The 23,560-nt window shown below is 40.4% G+C and overlaps 1 protein-coding gene across 2 annotated transcripts in view; it reads left to right on the plus strand.

Moving 5' to 3' along the window:
- The window catches only part of TXNDC11 (thioredoxin domain containing 11), a 104,993-nt gene that overhangs the window by 35,837 nt on the left and 45,596 nt on the right, over positions 1-23,560 (plus strand). For both annotated transcript variants that reach the window (XM_077827672.1, XM_077827673.1), the window contains one exon: positions 21,328-21,440. In XM_077827672.1, coding sequence (XP_077683798.1) covers positions 21,328-21,440 — 113 coding nt within the window. The remainder of the gene's footprint in view (positions 1-21,327; positions 21,441-23,560) is intronic.

Here is a 23,560-nt window from a genome sequence, read left to right on the forward strand (position 1 = left end):
AAAAAAGGTTATGTATAAAGAAGAACTAAATCTTTCTTCATTTCTTTTTTAAGGGGGAGAAGTAAAACTCTGAGAGTGGGCTCTGTTGCTGACTGATGATCATTGATTTGGTTTGTCTGTTTTAGTGGCTAGTAGATGGATATTCATGCTGATGGGGGTAGGTTGACTATCTAAGCAAAGGACATATCTGTATTTTGGAAAGTTTTATTCTAGTTTCCAAATTAAAGGAGAACTAACCCCCCAAATGTTTCATGTTTCAGTGCATAAACATAAAGCATAACATATTTATATGTATTTTGAAAGGTTATTTTAAAATGTAGTTGTGTTCCTGTTGTAGCTTTTTAAGTGCTGAGCATTTTTACCACATTTCCTAGGAGCAGAAGCAATGATGTCATAAACTAAAGTGTTTTACCCACCACTGAGCAGGCCTCCCTAATTAAACCATCAGTTTCTTAACTCTGAGTACATTGCAGAGAAAAGTGCACAAAACATTCCTGCATTTAAAATGCTTCATCTCTGAAACAAGAGCTTGTACACCAAGAATAAATACAGTGTAAAATATAATTACAAAAATATCTTAAAGAACATTATTTGTTTTCATGTTTGCAGCCTGTAAATGTCATAATTTTTTTAGGTGTAATGAACATGGTATCTGGATAATTTCATGCCAAATGTTGTGGAAACACTAATTAATAAAACTTTTATAGCCTCTTTTATCCAGTTGTTGCATACATTATATTAATTCTCACAACACACTTGTGAAAAGAGTAATTATCATTGACCCCACTTCATAGGTTGGGGACCTGCGGTATAAAAAGATGGAGTAGCTTGCCCAAGATAAGTGGCAAAACTTGGCAGAACAGAGTAGTCCCAGCTTTCAGTTTGATATATTATTAATTAGTCATCCTTTGAGACCCAATCCTTATTTTATGTTTTTAATTTTCCTTAATTATGCAGATCAATAATTTGTGTTTTAAAATGCTGAGGAAGACAGGTTGTCTTATTTTTGCTGGTTGAGTAATTCTTTTAACTCTCTTACGTGTTTTGTCATATACATTAAGGCAAACTAGATACCTTATAAAGAAAAGGAGTACTTGTGGCACCTTAGAGACTAATAAATTTGTTTGAGCATAAGCTTTCGTGAGCTACAGCTCACTTCATCGGATGCATTTCCGATGAAGTGAGCTGTAGCTCACGAAAGCTTATGCTCAAATAAATTGGTTAGTCTCTAAGGTGCCACAAGTACTCCTTTTCTTTTTGCGAATACAGACTAACACAGCTGCTACTCTGAAACCTGTCTAGATACCTTATAGTTTGCACTAGCCGGGTCTATACAGGGCAGCTATAGCACAGCACATTTAGAGCACTTTACAAATTACACCCCTCAAATGTGCTTTGCTGTGACATGTAGACAAGCGCTTATACTCTTAGATTGTTCAGAAGAATTATGCTGCCATCTTTAACACACACTATTACAGTAAGATTTAATCTATAAGGTATTTATTATGATGGGAAAGCAGAGTAGGAGGAAAAAGCTGAGTGTTGTTCTGTGGCATGAAATCCTATTCAAGGAGCTGATTCTAGAAGGTATAGAGCATTGATGTCAGTGGATACGGGTACTTAGCACTTTGTAGGATCAGATCATTGATGAGGTACATTATGAATAATTGCTTTGTTGTGACATCACATTTTTGTTCAACTGAAAATTGAACTTTGTGAATATTTTTCGTTCTCTGAATGTGTACGCATAGAATTCTTAATTTTTAGTTCTTCTTTGTGTAATTATCCACATGGGTTCAACTCTTTGATATTGTGTGTCATGCACCCTGATTTTTTTTGGCCAGTAGTGTCTGTCCAGGCTGTGCCTGCACCCTAGCTGTCCTTGTGTATCCCTATCCAAGGGCTATAAGGGGGAATGGGCCCTACTGACCCTCAATTTCTTCTTATTGATCGTGCCAGTGAGACCAAACTCCTGCAGTTTTCCCCTGTTTTCTGTGTGCACTGTGCAACTGACCTTAGTTAGTAATCTTACTATTTAGGTGATTGTTAGTTAATTCATTCTTATAGTTAGTTAGATGTTGCCCATTGCGGGGGGAAAAAAATCTAATCTTTTCTTCAATAGGTTTCAACTTTGGTACAAAGTGCCTTGGTCCATGGAGCCTTGGTACCTACCACCTCCGTATCCATGGTGATAATGTGCAGCTTTCTATATCTGTTTTTCAGTTTATATGGCATCTGTTTAATACTCTAGGTGCTATAAACCAGCAAATATAGAAATATAAGTGTATGTGTATGCATATATATTTATGCAAAGGTTAAAGACACTGTCAACTTAATTTTTTTTTAAATGACAAAACATAATTTTCTGATAGAGCACCCTTTAATTAATACATCCTGATTTTTTAAAATTCTTTAGTATTTTTAATAAATATTTTTATTCTCTCCTGTGGATGCTTGAATATTTTCAATAAGGGAGAAACTGACTTATATGGGGAAATGATGATGCTAATTGTACACAAAGTACTATCAGATGGACAGAGTAAACAAACTGGAAAAACAGAGAAATATTTTTGTCCCGCTTCTGTTAGTTATCGTAAGCTTAGGTGTTTAGCTATAGTATGCACACAGTTTTCAGACAGAAGTGTGATTTTTGAAGTTTTGTCCTTAAAAAACCAAACAGAACTTGCTCATATCTGCTTAGTATTCACTCAAAACGCACAGATAATGATATTAGGAACCATAATTTAGGTTCCCTATCCTTCACCCATCAATCCAACATTTAGGATGATAATATAGACTCTTGATTCAGCAAGACATTTAAACACATGCTTAATTTGAACTTTAACTGTTCGTTTCAACACCACTAGTCAAATGCTCTGCACTGTTAGCAACACTGGTGGTCCCACTGGCTAAAAGAGGAGGATTCTGCAGTTGGATTTGTGACCCATGCAGGTAAAACCTTACTGCAGCAGAAACAGTTCAGTTAAACCAAAACTTGAGGTTGCTAAGTACAGATGGAGCTCAAGACCGAAGATCTCAGTGAAAACTGAAAGGAAGCAGAGTTCTCGAGACATCAAATGCTGATGACCATATTTGTAACAAGAGTAGGCATATAGAACGTATGAACTTTGTGTAGTAAGGGAAAGCTGGCACAAGTTACACAAAATATGAAAACAATACCATGTTTCATTGCACTGACACATACTTGGTGTCAGTGCAATGAGAAGGGCAGGGAGTGACAAGATGTTGTCTGGTGGTGCTACAGTCTTATACTCAGGAGAAGGAATGCACAAAAGAAGTGTAGGAATTATGCAGGATAACATTCCAGCGAAGACCCTGCTGGCTTGAGAACCAATGAATGGCAGAATAACAGCCAGTCTGCAAACAAGACATATCAAATGTACAATAATCCAAGTGTATGCACCAACAAATTCAGCAGGCGACCCTGAAATGGATACGTTCTTTGAGCAGGTACAGCAAATTTTGGATAATGTGCCTAACCATGATATCATAGGCAAAGAAGTGGAAGGCATCCATGCTGATAATAGCAAACCGCTTTTGATTCTCTGTGGCACAAACCCTCTAAAGATAGGAGTCAGTCTCTTCCAGTATAAGAGGATCCACAAGCTCACATGGAGATCAGCAAAGAATGCAACTGTTAACCAGATAGACCATGTGTGTGTATCTCAAGGGTGAGCATCATCTTTGAGGAGTGTCCCTACCCAGATGTTGGCTTGGATGATTATCTTTTAGTGGCCACGTTACAATGTAAACTTAAAAAGATCATAAAGACAGACAAAAAGAGTGTTACAGCAATAGCAAAGTTCAAGGACAACAAAATACAGATCAGATTGCTTTTAGAAACAGTTACAGTATTTTACAGGCGCAGGAAAGTGTGGAAGACAGATGGTCAAATTTGAAGACTGTAGTTGAGACAGCTGGACGTCCAAAAGGTGTAGAAGAAAGATGCATGGATTACATCTGGAACACGGGCAGCAGTTAACAAGCAGAAAGTTCTGAAGGCAAAAAAGGACCGAGCAAGACACAGGCAGAGCTTTTACAGGCAGATGCAAGATGCAGAGAAAAAGTCAAAAAATAAAGAAGAGAAGCAGGCAAGACAGAAATGCCTGGGTTCAGGAGAAGTCTGCAGAGGCACAAGATGTACCACTGAGAGAGACTTCAAACAACTCTACAGAATAGTGAAGGACCTCTTAGGAAGAAGCAGTTCAAGACGGGTGATGCCCATCAGGGACTCTTATGGACAGATGTTAAAAACACACGAAGAACAAGCCAGCTGAAGGAAAATACTATTTCCATTCCATATTAAATTGTGTAGAGCCACAGTCATACACAGGTTCCAGAGGAATGCCTATGTTAAGTTAGAAATAGAAGAGGGACCAATAAATAACACCCAATGAAATTAAAGCAGCCATCGAAGGCCTCAAACGGGAAAACTTCTGAAGTTGACAGAATTCAAGCAGAGGTACGGTGACAAGAGGATATAGAATGCACTGTCATTACCTGGAAAGACGTACCATGACTAGCGAGCGCACATAATCAGTGCGGGAACTGGACTGGCCAATATGCCAGCAGCACAGGAGGGTCTAAAGTTTAAGTTGCATGCTTAAATACCTTCCTGAATGGCACAATAATGCTAATATAAAATAACTTGATAAGCAATTTTTATTTCCTGTTGTTTTGCATTAAGAATCCAAAATGCAAAAGGCTGTTCTGATGTCTAAATATGCAAAGCTTGTAAGGTTGATAAATTAAGATTTGTGTTGGTTATTCTAGTTACGTTCTGCCTACTGAGGTTTGCTCTATTGCCTTATTTTATTCCTTTCATATTTCACTTGTAATGAGCAAATACAGAATGTTGAACATTGGGGAAATATCCTCATGTCTTTTCACTGCATTTACATTATAATGTAAAATGCTTCTTATAAACAGCATATAATACTGTAAGAGAGGTTTGTTTTCACAGTCTCAGTACACAGATACTTTCTTATAAAAGGTGTATTTCCTTGAGGTAGTAGTTTTGTGTATGTGCAAAAAAAATCTTGAATTTGGCGGTTTTAGTTTTTGATGTACATAAGAGTTTTTTCATGGCTTGTTTCTTTTGAATAGCTTTTATTTGGGATTGTAATGTGTGTATTAATAATACCTATGCTTTTTACTTAAGACTCTATTTGAGGACTAAAAGTGCTCTACGAACATTATCTAAGCCCAACAATGTTCCTATGAGGAGGCAGATATCATTGTACTCATTTTACAGATTAATAAACTGAGGAACAGATTGGTTGACTGGCTTACCCAATAGGTTTTACTTGAAAGTCATTTATTTTGAGGCAGCTTTCCACTGCAGTAGTGGTTTTAAAATCCCTGTATACAAGTGGGCAGGCAAGTAAACATTCTGAAATAAATGATCTGACATCCACTTTTTCCCCAAAAGGCAGACTGGAGAGATTAAGAAATACAGTTGTTTGTCTGATTAACTTTGGACTTCACTGATGTATTAAGGCTGTGACTGGAATTTTTTTTGAAAGTTACAGAATAATTAATAACAAGAGAACAGTATCTGTAGTGGTGTTGTTTGTTTCCACCAAGACCTTGCCATTCAGTATTACACTCCTGAAAGCATACCAGTTTTGTTGTCGTTCTACCACTTGATTCTGGCTAGAGTTTAGACATGTTTTGCTGTTTTAAGTAGCTAACTGTGAAATTTGATCTTTGTCTGTCTTGAAATGCCTGTAATGTATTGCTCTTTTATTTGTTAGGAGAAGTGGACATTGGGGGAGCTGCCTGCAGTTCTTGACTGTTTCTTTCTCTGTAAAGAACACTTTTTTAAAATTCAGTTTGGTGAGAGTTTGTTCTTTTGGCTATTAGAGGAGGGATAAAAAATATCTCTACTTTTGAGAGAGAGAGAGAGACTTTGAGTCATAGAGGGATTCTGGTGTACATTGCTGCTTTGCTTGTTCCAAACATTGAATCAAAAAGTAATAAAAAACTAGAAATGTCAGAGATTACTTGTAAAATCTTATTTGTCTAACAGAATTGATTATATAAACTGTTTAGCATTCTCTTCTTTAATCTTTCACTGTAAATTTCTGTGATCTGTAATTTCAGTGTATCTACTTATAGGTAGGGCTACGATTTTGTCACGGAATTCACAGAATCTGTGACTTCCAGAGACCTCCATGACTTGAGCCTGCAGCGCCTGAGAGCTGCAGGGTCCCCCCATTGCCCTTGGAGGCTGGGAACTGTGGGACCCCGAGAACCCAGCTGCTGCGGACAGGGGAGGGAGTGCCCCAGGAGCTTCCAGCTGCTGTGGGCAGGGAGGGTGCTTTGGGTGGTGGGGGAGCCCTGCAGCTCCCGGCTGCTGGGGAGCTCGGAGCCGCCACGAGTGGCCGGGGTGCCCAGGAGCTCGGGGCAACCGGGATGTCCCGGAGCTTGGAGCTGCCGCGGGTAGCTGGGGTGCCCCGCAGCTCCTGGGCTGCTGCGGGCAGAGGGGATGCCCCGCAGCTCCCAGCTGGGCCCCAAGGGCTGGTGTGGGACCCCCGCAGGTTCCCATTTTGTCATGCATATTTTAGTAAAAGTCATGGATAGGTCACCGGCTTCCGTGAATTTTTCTTTATTGCCCATGACCTGTCTGTGATTTTTACTAAAAATATGCGTAACAAAATCTTGGCCTTACTTCTAGGCCTTAAAACTGCTTGCATTAAAGTCAGGTTCTTAGTCTGGCCATATTTGTATCCAAACTAAAAAAAAAAAAAGGTCTGTGCTCCACTACCTGTTTGTTTTTTTTATCACGAGATATGTGTACAATCCAGTGGGTGAATAGTTTCCTTGACACACACTTACAGAATTCCCACTACATCGATGGGAATGAAGCATTGAAGGGGAAGTATATGCCACAATGCATTGTTATACATGTATTTGATTTGTCCAATTTATCACAAAGACTAAGTATCAGAAAAGAGGTGTAAACCTTCCTTCTGGTAGAGTCCACGTGCAGCTGGAACTCTCATGAAAGTAGGTGCTGCTACTGGCAAGGAGGGACCTGATTCAGTTCCTCGCCTTTGTTGCTTCCACTAGCGGAACTTCATCCTGGCCAGAAGTAAAGTTGTGCTCCCAAAGCAATGCCTCATAGTGTGAATTCCCTGGTCAGGGTCTGTCTGGTTCAGGGAAGTGCATTTTGCAGGGTGACTCTAACTTTATGGCTGTTGATTTGAGTTATAGAGTAGCTAAGCTAATATCTGAATTTCAGCTTTTTCCTACTGTGTTTAATAAGTGAATAATTCACTAAGGTGAATAATGTAATGCTAAATCAGTGCTCCAGCCCTCTGAGTAAACAGACACGTGATGAAATCATTTGTATTAGCAAAATTTGTAATCGCATATATTGAGACAGCTTGTTTTGCTTCATATAAATTGTAGAGTGAAAGATAAGCAAAAAGAAACATTACTATTTGGAGTTGAGCAAATGTTAATCTTATTACAAAACAGATTGTTATATTCTTTCAACAATGTACAGTACTTGTTTGGTATGGTCCAGACAACTGAGTTGTCTGTTACAAATGTGCAATTTAAAAGCTTGACTTGGAAATTAGCTCACTTAGGTATCCTAAATAATTATATTAGATTCTTAAAATCATGCTCTTGCATAGTCTGTGAATTGAGACTGTCACACATTAATGCAAAAAATTAGTAATATTTTACCATAGCACAGGTCAAATTATATATTTTCTCTCTCATTGCTTTTACTCTTTAAATTTACACCAAATTCTGCTGAAATAGTAATAGAAATATTTTTGCTCCAAATCTTGGATCATAGAATACAGATGTCATACGAGATGTAATATGCTCAACTGGACTAAATTTTTACTAAACCATTTTCTCCTACATTTTATTTATTTATTTATTTATTAATTACAATAATCAACATTTGTTTTTATCTGATTACAGGCTGAAGTTTTTATACTGCAAATTAAGACATTTGTCTCTGTTAGAGTTGGGTGAACATTGTAAACAGCAGATTCACTTTAACAGAATTCAAAATCCTTTTTATTTTCTTTAACCTCCATGAGTAATTTGCCCATTCCAAGTTTCTGTAAAATGTTCCTTGTGTGTGAGATATTTGGGCAGATTCACTACTATCATGAGTGGGCAAACTCCACTGTGGAATTGTGCACACTTACACCAGTAATAAATATGTGTTCATAAAACTGCTTTTAATGTCAGACTTCTTCAAATGCCATTTATAGTCCACCTTTATTACACAGTTTTTTGAGTCCACAGTAAAATAATCTAAACCAGTGGCTCACAAACTTTATTGGTTAACATTTTGCTTTCTTAAAAAAATTGAGAACTGAAATGATGGAACATTAAGCTCATATACCACAATTAGGGAACCCCTGATCTAAACTGTAATACTGTACTTTCCTAAAGGTCAAAATTGCTATTTATGGGAATGTAGCAGAATAAAATTTTATCATGAGTATCTATCAGGTCACAATATTTTTGTGGCTTTTAATTGACATTTAATCAGAATTTTTTTTTTCCTGAAAAACATAAGACTCACCTCCATCTTTGGAGAGACCTCTTAGCTGAGTGGGAGGATATGAATCCCTTTCACCAAGGAGTATGATCTCTGGCATTCCTAGGTTGATTTTATAATCTGAGGGAACTAAAAGGACCCTGGAGACCTATTATGTTTATTTGCTCTATTCCTTTGTTAGATGTGCTCTGTCAAATTTTCCTTCTTATAAATCTTTGCACATTTTTTTTCAGATCATCCCATCACTATTTGTCTTTCATGAACTATAATGTTTTGTCCATTCAGTTAGTCTTTATACTTTGTCTGGTTTTGGCTTTCCATCATTTATTTTTTGCTTTTTTTTTTTCCTTTTAGTTTCTTTATATTAGTCACCTGCACTGAATTTTTCATTGTTTTATTATATAAAATTGTGTAATTTAAATCCGATGACTCATGTTTTATTTTTGTTATAATTCGGTTTAGCATAATCTAGTTGAAACTACAGTAGAACCTCAGAGTTACAAACACCAGAGTTACAAACTGACCAGTCAGCCACACACCTCATTTGGAACCGGAAGTATACAATCAGGCAGCAGCAGAAACCAATAAATAAGTAAATAAATAAATAAAGCAAATATAGTACAATACTGTGTTAAATGTAAACTATTAAAAACATAAAGGGAAAGCAGAATTTTTCTTCTGCATAATAAAGTTTCAAAACTGTATTAAGTCAATGTTCAGTTGTAAAGCTTTGAAAGAACAACATATTTTGTTCAGAGTTATGAACATTTCACAGTTACGAACAACCTCCATTCCGATGGTGTTCGTAACTCTTGAGGTTCTACTGTATTGAAAACTGAGTACAGTAGGAACTGTTTTAAGTGAATATGCAAGAGACAAGCCAAAACTGAACATTTAATAGAGGCCATCTTATTCAGTTTGCACACTACATAATTTTTTTTAAAAATGAACAGTAATAAATGGCAGAGATGAGTGAGAGAAAGGAAGCCTGGGTGCAGCTAAATCCACACTAAAGGTTGCCTCACAAGTGTAACCCATATCTTCAGTCTCTGCTTTAAGCTTTCCTGAGGATTGCTAATAACATTTTGCATCTATCTATCTATCTAGTTTATATATATTTATTTTTGCTGGTCACTTGAATTGCTCCTAATGACATGGTTTGTTGTAATTAAACTAGAAAGAGTGTGAGAAGGAATGAAATAATATGATCAACCTATTTGGGTTGGTTTATTGTTTTTTTGTTTCTCAAAGACTGTTCAGGTGACCACAGAAGAACACACGTGCATATGATAGATTTCTGGGATAACTGTCCAAATTACAATTACTGGAAATGTTTGTTTTTCATTCTTTTATTCTTCAAACCTTTTCATCATTACCTGCAGTACTTATGTTTTGGAGAAGTAAAATGGGTTTACTTCCTTTGACCCAGCTATGGCTGCATCTGAATTCTGTATCCTCTGACATTGCACTACTAGGGTTGCCAGGTATCCGGTTTTCGACCGGAACGCCTGGTCGAAAAGGGACCCTGGCGGCTCCAGTCAGCACTGCTGACAGGGCTGTTTAAAGTCCGGTTGGTGGCGCAGCAGGGCTAAGGCAGGCTCCCTGCCTGCTTTGGCTCCGCATGGATCCTGGAAGCAGCGACCTGTCTCCCCTCCAGCTGCTACACATAAGGGCATCCAGGGGGCTCTGCACACTGCCCCCACCCCAACCGCCGGCTCCGCAGCTCCCATTGACCAGGTACCGCTCTGAGGACTTAGTCACTTGAAAAAAAACTGCTTTCATTAGTTATAACCATAACAGTATGCTTTTCAGATATGTATGAGAATTTTAAATTAGCACAAGAATCAACTCTATGACGTCTGAGGACTTGTCATCCAAATTCCACATAAATCCTACATACTGTGAAACACTGCGTAATGTTGTGGGATCCAAGTAAGTCCTGGAAGCCATTTTGATGAAAGCATCTTTAGTAATATATGCACTTGTATGTAAGGGTATTTGGTGTGTGTGTTTGTTGTTCAACATAAGCACCTTACAAGTAAATTTTTACTTGTAAATATTATGCAAACAAACTTTTAGATCAACTTCTTATAAGGTATTATTACCTTCCCATCATCACTCTGATGTGGCTTGGCAATCCTAAAGCCTGGCTCAAATTTCAGATTCTAAAGTATGTAAGTTTTCAATTCTTTATCTAAATCCAATGGATTGTTTGTGTGCCTATGCAATTCTTTCTTGAGGTGACCTTTTTAAGAATCTTTAACTCCAATTTGTCAGCTGTTTCTATAAATTGCTTTTGGTGACTAATAACTGGTGACCCTCATAGTTCCAGATATGGATTTATATAAGCTTCTTAGCTGGCAATTTTTCTCTCCCTCTTCCCTGCCCTCCACAAAAAATTACATTTGACTAGTATAGATATCTTTAAATGCTTCTTTCTTGACTCCTTGCTTGGAAATGATTTCTGTCTATCTAGTCAGCTGCTGCTAACTATCAGCAATGGCTTTTTCAGTTTTGGCTTTTATGAACTATTCTAAAATCCTAGGTGATGTTATTATTAGTTGTTTAAATTGCAGATGTCTTTTTCCTTCTCCCATAAATCTTGTGAATTACGTTACAGTCAGATCTCTTCACTTCAGTAGTCCCGGCAGGCATTAGAGGTTTTTGCTGTGTACAGTATTACTTTGCTGGGGAATCTCTGAGATAGAATTCTTTTCTTAAGGTGAATCCTTTGCCTGGTCATCCTGAGATTTGCCTTGGACTTCCTTTGTTCTCTTCCCTTTGGTGGTGACTGCAACATTCATCTTGTAGGATCTACTGTGTTTGCGAACTTCCTCTGTATCATTAAACTGTACAGACATTTCTGATTATACTGTGTTGTGTTGCTTCATCACTTGTGTTATTGCATCCCTACTATATTCCCTGAGAAGCCTTAAAAGGGACAGAGGTCCAAAATGTTAGAATATTCAATTTTATTTGTGTAAGGCAACTGCAAATTCTTAGGTAACTTTATAGGAGTCTAAGACCCCCCAGAATATTTTTTTGTTTTTAATAAGTAATTGGAGTTACATTCAGTGTCTTATTTATGGTTCGATTTGACTCTATTTGGAAAGATGGGGTGACATTCATACAGGTGCAGAGAACTGGCGCAAGGCCCTTGAACACTTAAGTTCTGCATAGAATTGCTCGCTTGCTGGCTAGGCAGCTGCACAAAGGAGCTTGTGTTCCCAGTGCGTGCAAAGAAAAAAGGTCTGCACACTGGCCCCAGATAGTCCAGTATGCAAGGCTACATTGAACACGAGCTAGAGGAGGGACTGCAAATCTGAGTTTTTGTGTGGATCCAGTAACCCAGACAACAGGCACAGGAATTGCTGTTGCCCTGCTCCAACCAAAAACTGGAATATCAACCTAGTCGTCCTTTGGAGTGGATTTTACTCAAATCTGTACACATGAAGTGGATTTTATCCAGAGGACTTGATCCTACCCCAGTTGATTTCAGTTGTTCATGGAGTCCATAGCTAATAAATTATGAGGTGGTGTGTGTTAAGAGCCTTATTGGCTTGAGTTGGGGATGGCTACATTATTCTAGAATGGTAAAGCCACTTGTGACTTTTGCAAAAAGAAAAGGAGTACTTGTGGCACCGTAGAGACTAACAAATTTATTTGAGCATAAGCTTTCGTGAGCTACAGCTCACTTCATTGGATGCATTCAGTGGAAAATACAGTGGAGAGATTTATATACACAGAGAACATGAAACAATGGGTGTTACCATACACACTGTAAGGAGAGTGATCACTTAAGATGAGCTAATACCAGCAGGAGAGCGGGGGTGGGGGAACCTTTTGTAGTGATAATCAAGGTGGGCCATTTTCAGCGGTTTTGTGGATCATTTCAAATTAGCTGCTAAATCTTCATATTTAATCATGCTGTCATGTATTTCATAGATGTCACATATTTTACAGAAAAACAATTTTAAAAATGTTTTAGAGTTTAAAAAGTTTTTAATTAGTACATTTTTTCATATTCCTCCACCCAATAAAGCCAGGTTGCCTTACTTAGCAGTCTTGCTGTATAGACCACAGAGGGAGAGAGAAATTATAACTAATACATCTTATTAGTGGGGGAGGGGGGCAGGGGGAAAATAAGGAAATGCTTCTCTAGTAGGTTTTTTCTTGTTGCACTTGTTTGTTTTTAAATGGAGTTTGTTTGAAACTGCTGGGAGGTTTGGAATATGGGAAGTAGCCTCTGCAATGATTTGCTGTTTGTGTTACTGTGGTCTGGTCCAGGCACCCATTGGGCCTGGGCCATCGGTTCCTGCCATGGCCTGCCCCATGAAAAGTCTGTTGGATGAGGTGGTGATACATGCCAAGTGGGTTTATGAAGAAAATGTTCTACAGCAGTATTTGTTTATTATACAAAAGATGGTATATAAGACCCTTGGATTTGATTTAATAGCAGAACAGCATATGATGAAAGTGAAAGCTGGATGATTATAGTTGTGACAAAGAGGATATTTTCTGTAATATTTTTATGAAGACTATGTATGCCTCAGTTTCCCTCTGTACTTTGCATTGCATCCAGTGGACACGTGTTAACACTGCTCTTAAAGCAGCATAGGAAACACATGTGTCTCACTTTGCTGTTTGGATGGAATGAATCTGTCGCTGAGAAACTGGTTGAAACCGAGCTAGAGCAATAAAGGGTTTAGAGAGGCAATGGAAGCCCTGAGGACTGAATGATCTATGCTCAATATGGGGAGGCTCCAGCAGGTGGAGTTGTGAACTTGGCATGGTCCTGCCTGGAGACAAAGAACTTGACCAGCAGAGGATAGAGTGGGCTTCTGAAAGAGGCTCTCACCTACGACTGATAAAGAGGTCCGAGTGGATAGACTCCTCTACAGCTTGGCTGGTTAATTGTGCTGGCTTGGCCATAGGGACTGTGTTTTAGCTTTCATTTCTTTATGCTATCCTAAGGACTTCCATTGCTGTGTTTCAGTTGTCAAAAAACCCTGCTCTGTTTTGAAAATGCTGCTTAGTGTCATTTCAGATGCTTGCTGTGGTGCATTAGTCCCTGAAGAGTGCACAGTTCTCTGACCAGGAGTGTATCTCAGTGTGGACTTGCAGGGGAGAATTCATAGCATACAACAGTAGTGGTGAAGCCAGAGGCTCGGTTTCGGAGGTAGTAAGGTTGTATGGCCTATCCTGAGACCCCTTGTGGATCTGGCACACTACAGGGTTTCCTCCAAGAGACTATTCAAAAACTGTAGCACCGATCCTGTGGATCCATGATGGTAATGAAATATAACAGTTTTGGCAGCTGCACTCTTTTGATGGCCACTCTTTGTGACCAAGTGGCTGGAAAAGTACTGCGTTGTGGGAATTGGCTGCTGGAGTTTGGGTCATTTGATTCCCCCATATTGATTCAGCAGCATAACCAATAGGTGCTTGATTTCAAGCATGTGAGTGGCCCTGTTGACTTCAGTGGGACTGTTTACGTAGTCAAAATCATGCTCAATTAGGGCTGTGATCATCAAGGGGAGTGTAGGACAGACATAGTAAAACTGGAATATGTTCACTTCAGTTTAAACCAAAACAATATCTTTGGAAGTGATATTTGTTTTATGCTTTGGAAGACTTCAGTGATATATTATTTTTAAAAAGCTGATAAAGTAGTTGTGTTGGCAGAAGGGAACTAGTGGAGGGAGTCAGTTGAGACCATCAGAGATTCATGATAAAGGCACTGCTGTACAGTTTATCACTTGGTTTAACACAGAGATATCACTTCTGTGTGTTTTAATGTGCGTTGTTTAATTCTGAGCTGTGATGTTGCAGCAGTGAGTCAAAAGGATCTCATGGTGCTAGAACTGCGACTCATACCATTCATAGTTTCTAACAACATTTTATGTGTTCAACATGGTACTAAGATGTAGCTGTATTAGAATATGTGGCTCTCAAATGATGCTATAATACACATTATAGAGTTACATAGGCAGACTTCTTCACTGAGCCAGATAGAAAGTAATACAAAGCCTTTTGGTTAATCCATAAATCTTTCAAAGAGTACTCCTGGGGGAATTCTGCGCCACTGTGCATGTGTATATTTAATGAGCCCTACAGACTTCTATTTTTTTGTTAGGCCATGTCAGGAGATGGGGTCTGTGGGGTGCTGGGTGGGGGGGGTTAAACAGGGACTCATAAGGGCTAGTGTGGGAGGACAGACTGGGGTAGGGGCTGAATGGGAGTGGAGGCACAGGGCCACTGGGGGAGGGAGATGCAGACACACAGGGGGAGGTGGGGCAGAGCTACATAGGGACAGGGGAGTGGCTGGGTGAGGGCACAGAGACACATGGGATCAGGAGCAGCTGTACCTTACTGAATGGGAGAGGCTAGGGGTCATCCAGAGTCTGCATGGGGGAAGCTCCCTAACAATCCCTCCCTGCTCTCCCCCCCCGCCACGCCCCCCGCAAAAAGAGACAAAAACTCCTGTTCCATACTTTCCCACCCAAACCCAACAGCCCTCCAAGTTCACACCCAGGCTCCTGCCCAGCAATTTACTTCCCTCCGTTATCCTTGATTCCCCTTTGCACTGCTTCTGAGGGGTGTGGGAAATATGGTTCTGTATTGGAGTTTAAATGAATTATTACTCAGAGTTCTGTATTTATATGCCTAGTAAGGAATCTATTTGTTAAAAAAATTCCTGAATCTTTTTTGTTGTCTGTATTGTTACAGACAGACTTGCTGACAGGTATTTTGAAATAAATGACCAAAAATAATTGAAATTGGTGTGATTCTAGTGTGTTATTTTGACAAATGAAATATGCAGAATTTTGCAGAATTTTAAAATACTGTGTGCAGAACTTTTAATTTTTTGTGCAGAATTCCACAGGAATAGAAGGTGAACGGTGGATGAATTAGTCAATAAATATATAGGTATTTATTCCCAATTCCCTTATGATAGTTTGTGTTCCTACCCTTCAAATACCCCCTTCGCCACCTCCGCTCTGGGCCACTTTCATGAGAGCATTCTCAAACAAGAAGTGGTGTGTCTCTTACAGCGAGGAGAGAGCGATTAGGTTCCTCTTCAGTAGCAAGGGAGGGGTTTTAGTTGACATATTTCCTAGTCCCCAAAAAGAAAGGCAGTTAGAGACCCATTCTTAACCTCTGTCATCTCAACCAGTATATTCACAAACTCAAGTTTCACATGGTCATGGTGGCATCTATTATAATTCCATCCCTGGAAAAAGGACACGTGGTTTACAGCTCTCAACATGGATGCCTGTTTTCAATGGACATTTACCTCACTCTCTGACACTTTCTCAGATTCATAGTTGGCCCCGACCACTTTCAGCATAGAGTACTCCCTTTTGGCATTGCTGCCACCCACAGGGTCTTTACTAAGGTGTTCTCTGTTGTAGTAGCCTATAGCAGATGATGTGGTTTTACCATCTTCCTCTACCTCGATGATTGGCTCTGTGTTGCCAGGTCCATCACAGCAAGGGCTTACATGCCGAGAGACAGGTGTCAGGCTATGAATGTTGTCATAGACCAGATCATAACCGACACCAGAGTGCCTGTCGTGACCCCTCTCTGTTCATGCGCTTACATCACACCTTTTGGAAGACTCCACCTTCATTGCCTACAAGTGTGACTTTAAACTATGTACTCACCAAACTGACAGTCCATGAGCACCATAGCTACTGTTCCCTCCCAAATGATGTTGTCCCATCTGGTTTGCATTGGCATTCCATTCCTCGCTTCCTCACTAGACAGGACAGTTGTTTCCAATACATCTCTCTTGGGTTGTGGAGCTCACATAGACAACTGTGCAGTGCATGGCATCTAGACATCTCGAGAGTGCAGAATGCACATCAATGTTCTGGAGCTACAAGCAGTTCAAAGAGCTTGCGTAACCTTTTTCCTGTTCCTCATAACGTCAGACAATATTATGACTGTCTCTTACATCAACAAACAAGGAGGCGAGAGATATGCCCCCCGTGTGTTCAGAAGCAATCAGCCTGTGCAACTGGTATGTCAGCAATCAGTTTACCCTGTTGGCAGTGTACCTTCCAAGAAACCAGAATGTGCTAGTGGACTCTCTCAGCAGACACTTTGATCACGACTGGGAGCTTCTCACCTCTGTGGTAAACACTTTAGCTCTAAGAGGGACTCCCTGTTTGCTTGGGAGGCCAACAGGTCTCTGGTGGAAGTGTAACATATACTGTTCCAGAGGAGCCCTGGGTTACCACTGGAAGGATGATGCTCTGCTCCTCTCGTGGTCAGATCATCTGAACAATGCCTTCTCTCCACTACCACTTCTGCCTCAAGTTTTGTGCAAGATTTGGCAGGACAATGCACAGCTTATTCTCATTCCCCCCCTCCAGCCCCCCCCCCCCCCCAGTGCAGACAGTTTTGGTTTCCGAAGCTCCTATGCATGTTGCCTCAGGCACCAATCATTATTTCTACATTTCCTGATCTCCAGACTCAGGGAACAGCAAGATTAGACGTCTCAAGCCATGTCTGCTTCATCTCAATGCCTGGTTTTTGGATGGGCACTATCCTTTGAGCAATCGTGTTCTGAAGCTGTACAAAACATCCTTTCTAACAGCAGGAAGGATTCCACTAGGAAATTATATCTAGTCAAGTGGAAGTGTTTCACTGTCTGGGCACTTCAGACTTATTTCTCCAGAAGCCACAGATATTCCTTTCATTCTGGACTATATTCTTTCCCTGAAGACAGCAGGTTTGTCTCTCAGTTCCTTGCGAGCCTTCTTGGCAGCAGTCAGTACATACCATTCACCTTCACGGGGCTACTCAATCTTCTCACCCCTTCGGACCAGCAGATTCTGGAAATGCCTAATCAGAACCTTTCCTCCTACAAAAAAGCCTACTCCTCAACGAGACTTGAACCTTGTTCTCTCAGTACGCACTAAGCCCCCTTTTGCACCATTAGGTTCTTCTCCATGGCTCTCCTATCCATGAAAGTTGCATTTCTGGTAGCCATCACCTCAGCCAAATGGATTAGTGAGCTTGGGGCGTTGATGGTAAATTCTTCTTACACTATATTCTATACGGAAAAGGTTTAATTAGCTTTACATTCTAAATTCACCCCTAAAATAGTTTGAGTTTTGTCTGAACCAGTCTATCCACTTGCCTGTGTTCTTCCCAAAACTTCATGCATCCTCAGAAGTAAGGAGGCTCTATTCCCTCAGTGTTTGGTGAGCCTTTTACCTGCAGAGAATGAAAACAATCAGGAAACCTCCTAGACCAGGGGTTCTCAAACTTCATTGCACTGTGACCACCTTCTGACAACAAAAATTATTACACGACCTCAGGAGGGTGGACTGAAGCCTGAACCCCCCGCCCTGAGCAGGGGCAGGGGGTGGAGGCTTGTAACCTGAGCCCCGCCACTCAGGACTCAAGCCCTCAGGCGTGGGCTTCAGCCCTGGGCAGTGCGGCTCAGGTGTCAGCTTCAGCCTCAGGCCCCAGCAACTCTAACACCAGCTCTGGTGACCCCAATAAAACGGGTTCCTGACCCACTTTGGGGTCCCGACCCACCGTTTGAGAACCACTGCTGGCCTAGACTATTTTGTCGACATAGTGGAAAGGGTGAGGGGTCAGGCAATATCCTCTCACAGAATCTCAAAATGAATCTCGGGCTGTATTTTGTTCTGCTATCAGCTGTTTAATCTTTCCCCTCTTCATGGGGTAAGAGCTCATTCCGCATGAGTGCAAGCAATGTGTATGGCGTTGCTTTGAGGTGCCTCTACTGCTCTTTGTAAGGCAGTTACATGGAGCTCAGTTCACACATTTGCTAGATACTGTGGCTTGGTACAGGACTCTGCTGATGCATCTTTTGGAACAGCAGTCCTTTGTTTGGCTCTGCCATCTACAGCCTTGTACCTTCCTCCTATTTGAGTACTACTTGTCAGTTACCCACAGTGGACTACATAGAGGGACCAACATTTGAAGAAGAGAAAGTTACTTCCCTTATAGTAACTGTAGGTTCTTTGAGATGTGTGGTCCGTATCTGTATGCCACTATCCACCATCCTTCCCCTTTGCTTTGGATTTTCTCTGATTCACAGTAGAGAAGAACTGGAGAGGTGGTTGGTCCACCCCACCCTTTATCTCCTTGTTCAGAGGCACGAGGTAAGCCATGTGCAGACCAATGGACACAGGTTTCAAAATTCTCCAGGTGTATGGAGCATATGCATACCCACAGTGGAATATAGATAAGGATTATAGATTTCAAAGAACCTCCAGTACTATAAGTTTCAGAGTAGCAGCCGTGTTAGTCTGTATTCGCAAAAAGAAAAGGAGTTCTAGTGGCACCTTAGAGACTAACCAATTTATTTGAGACTAAATTGGTTAGACTCTAAGGTGCCACTAGTACTCCTTTTCTTTTTGTCAGTACTGTAAGGTGAGTAGCTTTCTTTTATTAGACACTAAGTGCATGACCTTGCACTTGTACTATTTCATCCCACTTCTGTCACTCCAATCTTCAGTGTCATCCAGAGCTTCCTCACTGGTATGTGAAAGTCTGTTTACACTAGAGTTTTGTAGTCAGGCCCATCTCTCTTCTCAGGCCTCTGTCTGAGAGGGTAATTGTTGGAAAGATGTATAGTTTAGTGGTGAATGACAGTCTTCAGCGTTGACATTACTCAACAAATTATGTATCTTATTTTTAAATATTATTCCAACACCCAGCACCTGTTTTTATCTATCGGAGGAGGATTAAAGAATTAATTTTCAATGGTACTTTCCAGCATATACCCCTGTTTCACATTTGGATGTCAGTGCAGAAGTGAAATCTTAAACTGATTTAAGGGATTTTTCCCCTGCATCATATGTGATTTTTGAGTTCCCTAAAAGAATTCCTTTTTTTTCCCCCCCACTCCCAGTTTCAAAAATTGGCTAGAAACAAACAGTATTCTGATATACAGTATGTCTGCTGCTTCTAATGGGCACTGTGAAAAATTAAATGAAATAAAAAAGTAAAATATTTAGTATAGTAACATACAAAATACTTCCAAAAGCTCTCGGAGAGTGAAGAAAAGCCGTTTAATATGGCTGATTTTGTTTTCTGTTCCTGTGTTTCAGCGGATCATTTTCAATTACACATGTGCACTAACATGGTTTCATTGCAGTTAAAGATAAAAAGTGAAATGGAGAACAAATTAAAACCATACAGTTCAAAGGCCATTCCTTGTTTTTCCAGTCCTCATTTTGAAGGTGGTGGCCTTTGTTATTTCACGTTCTTATAAAGCATAGTTATTTTAACATGATGCCATGTGTTTTTCAGATGTGGAAGAATGCAGAATGTTTTTATTGAATGTTAAAAGTCAAGTAACAATCATGTAAACTCCTAAATGCTTGTGTCTAAATGTGGCAACTAGAGATATGAGGATAGTACATGTTTCCTGTATATGATTGCAGAAGGCTAAGCTGGCTTTTCTGTTGTCCCATCTTTCAGTAATAATACAATGTAATTTACAGTGATAATTTGGTGTATAGAAGGTATATGGCTGCATAGGTGCTAAGCACTTACTTTGTAGTCATTTTAGAATGATGCAGAATAGTTATATTTAAATGGATCGCTGATCCCTTTATTTTATATTTATATTCCTTTATTCAATATTTCAAACTCAGGAAGAGGATAATTAGACTCTATGAGTGAAGGAGGCTCAGGTAATATAGTGCCCACTTACGTCTGGATCTCCATGGCATCCACATAGTACTATGAGTGCATTCACAGGCTGATGAAGTTTTGATCTGATTGTTCGGCTTTGTGAGACAATCAGAATGTTAATTTTATTGTAACAGATTTTTCTCAGAAATGTTGCATGAATGAACAGAAAGCTTACTTAAATTTAAGACATGTAAATTTATTAGGGGGAATCATTTTGTATGTATAGTTGAGATTGTTTTCCAATGTGCTTTACTTTGCATTTATCAACATTGGATTTCATCTGCCATTTTCTTACCCAGTCACCCAGTTTTGTGAGATCCCTTTCTAACTCTTGACAGTCAGTTTTGGACTTACCTATCTTGAGTGATTTTGTATCATCTGCAGATTTTGCCACTTCACTGTTCACCCCCTTTTCCAGATAATTTATGAATAAGTTGAACAGCACAGGTCCCAATACAGATTCTTAGGGGCATCCTCTCTCCATTGCGAAAACTGACTGTTTATTCTTACCCTTTGTTTCCTGTCATTTAACCAGTTACTGATCAATGACAGGATCTTTCCTCTTATTCCATGACTACCTACTTTGCTTAAGAGCTTTTGGTGTGGGACCTTTTCAAAGGTTTTTTGAAAGTCCAAATATACTATCAACTGGATCATCCTTAACCACATGCTTGCTGACTCCTTCAAAGAACTCTAATAGATTGGTGAGGCATGATTTCCCTTTACAAAAGTCATGTTGACTCTTCCCCAGCATATCATGTTCATCTATGTGTCTGATCATTCTGTTCCTATAAACAAATGGAGTAAGCCAATATACTTCTCCTGTTTCTTGTTTTGTCATGTCTTGCTGTGTGACATGAGGTTAGCTTTCTGCCTCTCTGTTTCCCTATCTGTACAATGGAGATAATGATAGTTACCCTCCTTAGTAAAGTACTTGAAGATTTACAGGTGAAAAGCACTACATAGTTGTTAAGTATTATTATAATAAAATCATTATTGTTTAAAGGGAGATAACAGTATTAACATACCCTTCTCCTTCAGTGTTTCAAAATTTTATTAAAACTGAAAATTTACACTTTCAGATTACCTTGGAACAATACACTTTGGAGTGATCACGGATAAACAAATTGCAAAGGAGATCTCGTTGACGCACTCAGGAAGTGTGTACCTTCATAGACATGTCAACACTTCACTTGTGAGTACTATTATTATTACTTAACATTTATATTTCAGTAGCAACCAGAGGCCAACTAGGTTGGACCCTTTGTGCTAGGCACTATATAAACATAGAGTAGATGACAGTGCTTCAAAGAGCTTTCATAAGGCTATTATGTGCTAGAATGCAGTGTATTTAAGAACTGACATTTCCATAGTGTAGTATCTATTGTCCTTCTGTGGAAGATAAAAATAAGTAATTGTGTTTGGTTTTTGTTAGTTTTAAATAGTGGATGCTACTGTGTTTGTACAGTGTTTTTAAGAGTAACATACCACTCAGTTTCATTCCTGATGTTGGCCTGACACTTCATAGCAGAAATAAGAGTGTCCATACTGGATCAGACCAATTGTCCATCTAGTCCAGTATCCTGTTTTCCGATAGTAGCCAGTGCCTGCCAGATGCTTCAGAGGGAATGAACAGAAGAGGGCAATTTTTTGAGTGATCTATCCCCTGTTGTCCAGTCCCAGCTCCTGGCAGTTGGAGTTTTAGAGACACCAGAGCATGGGATTGTGTCCCTCACCATCTTGGTTAATAGCCATTGATGTACCGATTCTCCATAAATTAACCTAATTATTTTTTTACGCCAGTTATACTTTTGGCCTTCACAACACAACACCCCTGGCAATGAGTTCCACACATTGACTGTGCAGTGTGTGAAAAAGCACTTCTTTATGTTTGTTTTAAACCTGCAGCCTATTAATTTCTTTGAGTGACCCCTGGTGCTGGTGCTTGTGTTATGTGAAACAACACATCCCTATTCATTTTCTCCATACCATTCATGATTTTATAGACCTCTGTCATATCCCTCCTTAGTCGTCTCTTGTCTAAACTGAATAGTCCCAGTCATTTTAATTTCTTCTCATATGTGGAAGCCATTCCAGATCCCGTAATCATTTTTATTACCCTTCTCTGTAGCTTTTCCAGGTATAATGTATTTTTTTCGAGATGGGGTGCCCAGAACTGCAGGCACTTTTCAGGGTGTGAGCATTCCATGGATTTATGTAGTGGCATTAGCATATTTTCTGCCTTATTATCTTCCCTAACTTTGTTAGCGTTTTTGACTGCCACTGCATAATGAGCAGATGTTTTCAGAGAACTGTCCACAATGATTCCAAGATCTTCCTTGAGTGATAACAGCTAATTTAGACCCCCAGACACACTTGGATCCTGGCCAGGGAGATCCCCTATACAGCAGCCTCCACAGCCCGCTGCCCCTCCGAGCATATGCCAAGGTGTGGAACCGCCAACGCTAAACGTAAGGAGAGATCCCATCATGAGAGCAAGAAACACTCTCATGGGCACAAGAGCAGATTCCCGCAGCAAACTGCTCATGAGGGACATGTTCTCGCCCCATGCCGTGCCAGGTTGGGTGAGATATTGTGCACAGGTCCCATGGAACCACTGCTAAAGATTCCCCTGCTGGAGGATAAAGCTAAAAAGAATCGGGATCTGTTGATATCGCTGGTCACCTTGGTACTGGGACTATTAGAATGTCTATCTGTGAGCGCAGGTTCAGATACTCAGATGGTGGCGCCTTGACACCATATGGACAGACCAGGCCTGACCACGGGAACAGCTCCCTCCAGAGTCTCCATGGGAACCCAATGGACTCTGGGATGTATGGAGACTTTCTTGTCTCCAGAGGTGTTTCTGCTGTACCCGCAATCCCCACTCCTCTCAGGCCCTTCCATTCTCCGGGACATTACCACACCAGAGTATGAACTGCTGCTCCTGCTGCAGGAGAAGCCCCTTCCCTGTTTGTTGGACCAGAGACCTCTGGTACCAGCAGTCCTGCTGTTTCAGTCGGAACTGTCATCTGACTCGGAGGAGTCCCAGGATGTAGGCCAGCCAGTTTCACCCTCGCCCCTCAGGCACCCCTTCCTTGCCCAGCTGTGACCCCTCCCCAGATACCTCTTCCCCTGGGGCCCTCCCAAACTGATGGATCCCACGTTCTGGCCCTACTGAAACCCCTGGGACCCATACTATAGGTAGCAGGCACCATCACAAGGGTCCTATTGTTCTTTCTTCGCGAGGCAACTGGCTCCATCAGTTTACGAGGAGGAAGATGGTACTGCCGGTTCTGACCAGAGCCTCCTTGT

This window comes from Eretmochelys imbricata, chromosome 10 (assembly GCF_965152235.1).
Source record: "Eretmochelys imbricata isolate rEreImb1 chromosome 10, rEreImb1.hap1, whole genome shotgun sequence".
In the NCBI taxonomy this organism is placed as follows: domain Eukaryota; kingdom Metazoa; phylum Chordata; order Testudines; family Cheloniidae; genus Eretmochelys; species Eretmochelys imbricata.